The following is a 5,694-nucleotide window of genomic DNA, read 5'->3' as shown; positions in this document are numbered from 1 at the left end:
CTGTGGGGCCCCTAAAAAATTTAGAAAAATTTAATATTAATCTGTCCTGGGCTGCCTATCAGGCAGCCCTCAAGGGCTTGCCAAAACTCAGTAAGCGGCCCTTGGCCCAAAATAATTGCACACCCCTGTTGTAGATGCATACGGTGGGACAGGATTTATCAGCAAGGGTCTTGCACAATGGGACATATCTTTGTGGTGTCTAGGCATTGCTGCAAAACAAATCATTAAAATTTGAGACAGAGGCTGGTTCTGTTCACTTGCCAGCTGACTTGCTCAACTTGGTGCCCGGCAGTTAGTTTCCCAGCTCTTAAATGTAGATTCTGCTGCGTTTTGCTGTGATTTCTGAGGAAGCTAATCCTTATCTTGGCTTTCTTACAATATGAGAACATTTCGGGCAATCGGTAGATTACACCTGTCTGATGGTGGGGAGGGAGCTTTGTTTCTTGCTTTTGTACACATACCAGAAACATTGGACCTTACAAGCCTATGTGCTTTTTGTCAGCCAAAGTTGGAGTCTTGAACTCCCCCCACATTCTCCTACTCTGTTCAGGTAACATCAAGTATCAGACCTACATGGATGCAAATCAAGTGATTACAGACATTGCCAAATTAGAAAGAAAATGTGTTCTACATGTATTTCTCTAATTTCTTTCTTTTAAAGATAAAAAGAAGTCTGAGACTAAGCAAGCCAAGCATGAAAGTCATGAGGAGGAGAAGTCCATGCAGTCTGCAATGGAGAGTTCAAAACCAGCAGAGAAAAGCTCAGGAAAGGTTGTCAAGAAGGAGGCCAGCTCTGGTGGACAGGGAAGCAAGCAGACATACAGCCACTGGCTTCTGAAATCGGAGCCAGAGAGCAGGTTCGAGAAGGGAGCAGATGTGAAAGTAAGTACTTACAGTCACCAGGCTTGCTTGGGCAGGAGGTAGAGGGTGCTGGGAGAGGAGTGAAAGCTGCTAAACAGAGGGACAGCACCTGAACTTTATTGACTGTGGGATCAAAGGTTTCAGGCTTCATTTTCAACAACAAAATTGCTTAATTTCTTCCCCACTTCTCAACACTTAGCCGCTCACAAATACCGTTCTTTCTGGGAACAATGCCACATAGTTCAGTGTGCATTTAACTTTGTGCATGTACCTCATAAGAGTAAAGGCATAAGCTGAACCAGTTAGATTCCCTGTTACTGCAGGTTAAAAGCTTAATGTCGGATTACATCTGAAGATTGATCAAAAGGCCTTTTTTCCTATCACAGTAACTGCAGAGAGGCTGGGATTGCTGAAATGTAGGGCAAGAGCCTCTGTCTCGCCCCTAGAATCCATGAAAGATTAACTGCTGGGCTAGCAGAAACAATACAATAGCCCCACTCCTGCTTCACTCCCCAAGACTGCCAAAGCATTCCTTCTGTAAGCCACAAGTGGAACAAAATGCTTTGGGAAGCAAACGCCATGATGAGATGCTCTAGGAACATGGGAAATACATAGACAATAGGAAAGGCTCTTGCACATTAGCTTCAACTGTTCGGTTTTAATGAGCATCTTAATTTTGTTGGACAGTTTAGCATTGAAGACTTAAAGGCTGAACCCAACCAGACAGCATGCTGGGACGGGATCAGGAATTACCAGGTAAGGAGTGATGATAAAGTGCCAGATGTGGCCCAGCTCGTAAATACCATGTCACTAATATATTACTTTAGAAACAAGAACACAAGAAACTTATTTTTGAAGGATGATTTGTTCCCCCAACCACCTGTTGTGCCAGAAGCCTTCCCTGCTGTGTACACCGTCAGTTTTGTCTGCTGCTGCTGCACTCTGGGAAGAATGTATGCAGCTAATCACCTTAAACTTCTACTGTCGAGCATATTCAGGCTCTGACAAACTGCCCAACTTCTTCCTCTTCTGCTCCCTCCCTGCCCTTAGTCTGGTCTCAGAAACAAGCTTACAGTACAAATAAAACGGCAACCCTGCCCTGCCCTTCCTTTTTAGATTTCCATGCCAAGTCCCAGCCCACATGACTTCAGTGCCTCATCTCTGCCCAGTTTCCCATTTCAGAACATTTGTGGGTAAGAAATATCTACATACAGCTTCTCTCCCTGATAAAGCAAGCCAGCTTGGCCGCCTGTACCGTGACAAGCATCTTCAGAGCTCTGTCCAACAGATTTCCTCTCCCCACCAAGTCAACATGATGCTGCTTTTTTTAGTAGATGTTGTTGTTGTTGTTGTTGTTGCTTCATACTCCAAGTTCAGGTTTAAAAAACATGTTGGCTCTTTTAGGAAAGTCTGGATGAGCAACTGAAGCATGAGTGGCCCCTGCCATAACACCCAGTAGTTCTATTCTTTTCCTGTTTCATTCAGTAGTTAATGGGGACAGTTCCTGGTAACCTGTGTAGGATGCTACAAGATACCATGATCTCTCGTTTAACTCTTTGACAGGCACGGAATTTCATGAGGGATATGAAACTTGGGCAAGAAGCATTTTTCTATCACAGCAACTGCAAAGACCCTGGGATTGTTGGAATTACCAAGGTAAGAGCCTCTTTCCAATCCCATGCATCCATGAAGGAAAAAAAAAAAATCACTGCTGAACTAATGGAAATACCAGCCTGTTAGCCCTAGTCCCGTCACAGTGTCCAAGTAGCCTAACTGGAGATGCAACAAGCCTAGGCATCATCAGTTCATAGCCAAGCCCTTCATCTTCTCACAGTAGAGAAGGCTAAATTCTGCTGGTGCTATTGTGCAGTGTTTGTAGCCAAGTCAGAGTCCATCTAAGTCCATAGTGAGCACACTAATCAGGAGAAGTGCAGGGTACTAAAATCCCTGAGCCCTGGTCCTTCATTTCTTCAGATGTGCTTTTGCAACCCACATTTCTCAGGGAAATCCATAAAGCAGAGTTCTAGGCTCAGTTCTGTGTGCTTCCTTAAGCAAAATCTTTAGACCTCTTGCTTAGTTTACCCATGTGGAAATAGATCTATGTTCCAGGTTACTGGGACTTTAGAAGAAGCAGATAAGGGAGAGGTAAAGAAGGGCTTTTTATTGGTCCTTCCTCCCTATTGTGGCAGAAAGGGCATCAGCTTATAGCCTTGTCATATTTATTGTCGGCCATTCATTCTAGATTGTGAAAGAGTTTTACCCTGACCACACTCAATTTGACGAGAAGGATCCTCACTACGATTCGTCCAGCACCAAAGAGAAACCCAAATGGTCCATGGTAATTATGCGCTGTACTTAGTGACACGCTGCTGGTTTTGAATGCCAGGGAGATCACAGTGGTCTCTGCTGTGTCAGAGCTCTGGTGCAGACTTGCACCACCCTTCTCCTATGAGAAGTCAGTCCAGTTGTTTCCTGTTCTTTTGCTGTGCTTTGCACCCCATCCTAAAGGGGGCCAGGATTGGTCTCCTGAAGTTCACAGCCTTATCTGGAAACTGGCTGGTAAACCCTGGTGCCTGAAAACAAAATCGATACAGCCTCCATGCTGCAGAGTACAGTAGGAGGAAGCAGATTAAATGGTCTAAAGCAAGGGTAGGCAACGCCTGGCATGGGTCCCAGAGTGTGGCATGCATGCCTTGGGGCAGATGGCAGAGAAGGGCCCTGCTGTAACAAGGATTAGGCCACTTATACCTCCCCCACTGTCTACCCCTGGCGCACAAGCATCTGTCAAGTTTGAGGTTGTGGGTGCTTTTGGTACTGCCCTAAAACATTGCTGACCCCCGGTCTAAAGTCTACATTAGAAGGACCGTCCAGTCTAAAGCCTAGGAAACTGTAGGGGAGGGTTATCTCAAACTCCACATGAGGAGAAGATTAAGCCTGGGGGGTGTTCTCCCCTTCTTTCTTCACTCCCTCACTGCCCATATCTCTACCCGTGCCCCAGGTGGATGTCCAGTTTGTACGGATGACTAAACGCTTCATTGCCCTGTCTGAGCTCAAAGCTCACCACCAGGAACACAAAGAGTCAGGAGGTCCGCTAAAGAACATGCTGCTCTTCTCCAGGCATAGGCTCTCCATCCAGCCCCTGACTAAAGGTAAGAACATTTTCTTAACACTGGGGTTATTGATGTGACTCCTCCCTGATGAGAGAGCCCTTGTTTAGTCACTGGCAAGTTGTTTGACTTTCCTCCCCCCTTGCCCCTTACTGCTTCACCCAGAGGAATTTGAATTCATCCTGACCCTTGAGGAGAAGCCACGCTAGGCAGACTGACTGCAGCATGGGGTCCCATCGATGCCAAGATGAATGTGTTCCCTTAACTAGAACGCTCCCTCCCAAACTTATCGTCAGACCCAGGCATGAGGAAAGACTGCCTGGCAAACCAAAGCCTGATATATGCATAATTGCTTATTTTGGTGCACAGTGCTCTTTTTAAATAAAACTTTTTTAAAGTTGAATGCATCTACTTGTCAGTGGTGGGGACAGACTAGCAGCTTTACATCTACAGACAGAGCAGAAGGGCTTGACTTGACTGGTGGCTTTTACTGTTCCTGATGCCAAGATGACACTGCTCCCTCCAGTCTTGGTGAAGACCTTTCCGTGTGTCAGATGTACAAAGTTCTGCAAAGGCCAGTGTCGGTCTCAAGTCTGCGTTGCTGTGACTTGCAAAATGTATGTCCAAAATTGAAACTCTTCAGGAGGTGAGCTGCTGCAAGGTGGACTTCAAATCCTTAATAGCCTCTAGAGCTTTAAAATAGAGGCAAAGTGGAATCCTCATGCTGATCTAGTGATTAGAGTTAATTACTTTACTAAAGGACTTGCTCTTCATCCTACAAAAGTAGGGCCAAGGAAAAAAGAACAAGTATCAGGATTTGTAGCTGCATCAACCACTATGGCTCTGAAGTGCCCTTTACGGGGCTTAAAGCTGGCTAGCTACTTTTCCCATCAGTGCTGCTGCTGACACACGTAGAGGCACTCAAAACCACTTTGTCTATCCTGCAAAAAGGTGCCAGGTAAGTGACCAGTGCATAGAAAAGTAGAAGAGTTCAGTGCTGCAATACAAATCCAGTCAGACAAACTTGTGCACAGCATTTGAAAGCCCAGGATGGCCTTTTAATCAGAGAGACATAAACCAAATTTTAAAATACAGTCATTGAAAAGACAACGAATTAAGAACCATGTAAACACGGCAGAGGCTTAATTACAAGTTGCACTGCTTGGTTTAGTGCCTACACACTCCACGCACCTTGCCCCCTTTCCCCCCAGTGCAAGTCTCCATCTGGAAAAAGCACCACCTACCACCTCCCCAGCGTGGGATTTGCCTAAACACTGCAGTAGTGCCCCTTCTTCTCTCCCTTAACTCCCTCTTCTGTAGTGTCTTGTACTGGCCTTGTATGTTAACATTGCTACTCCTGAGAGGCTTCCAGCTTTGTCTTCAGGAGCCGGGATCCTGCATGCCCAGCAAAGTGGGCAAACTGGAAAGCAGGTCAAGTGACCAAATCAGAAAAAGGTAAAACAAAGGGTGGGGGGAGGACTTGTAATTCTGGTCTTACAACCTGGGACACAGGTGAGGGCAGAGGAAAGACAGCAGAAAAAACACACTTGGTCATGCATCTTCCCTGACTAAACCCCTCCTCCAACAGTGATGAGCAAACACCTCTGAAACTCTCCCTGCTAAACCACCCCTCCCACCCAAAAATATAGAATCACCACCTGCAACGTGAGACCAAATTTTCACACTCACTACTGAGTTTCAACAGTAAGTAAACTCAGCTAATCCA

At 45.8% G+C, this 5,694-nt stretch overlaps 1 protein-coding gene across 1 annotated transcript in view; it reads left to right on the top strand.

Annotated features, from left to right (window-relative positions):
• The window catches only part of THYN1 (thymocyte nuclear protein 1), a 10,867-nt gene extending 6,496 nt beyond the window's left edge, over nucleotides 1–4,371 (top strand). The window contains exons 3-8 of the mRNA XM_019509612.1: nucleotides 662–882; nucleotides 1,549–1,617; nucleotides 2,425–2,517; nucleotides 3,104–3,199; nucleotides 3,860–4,010; nucleotides 4,134–4,371. Coding sequence (XP_019365157.1) covers nucleotides 662–882; nucleotides 1,549–1,617; nucleotides 2,425–2,517; nucleotides 3,104–3,199; nucleotides 3,860–4,010; nucleotides 4,134–4,177 — 674 coding nt within the window. The 3' untranslated portion in view covers nucleotides 4,178–4,371. The remainder of the gene's footprint in view (nucleotides 1–661; nucleotides 883–1,548; nucleotides 1,618–2,424; nucleotides 2,518–3,103; nucleotides 3,200–3,859; nucleotides 4,011–4,133) is intronic.
• Nucleotides 4,372–5,694: the final 1,323 nt, after the last annotated feature.

Source organism: Gavialis gangeticus, unplaced genomic scaffold (genome assembly GCF_001723915.1).
Source record: "Gavialis gangeticus isolate Ggan-Ray unplaced genomic scaffold, GavGan_comp1, whole genome shotgun sequence".
In the NCBI taxonomy this organism is placed as follows: Eukaryota; Metazoa; Chordata; order Crocodylia; family Gavialidae; genus Gavialis; species Gavialis gangeticus.
Note: the sequence above shows the minus strand (reverse complement) of the source record. Positions and strands in the feature narration are given on the sequence as shown.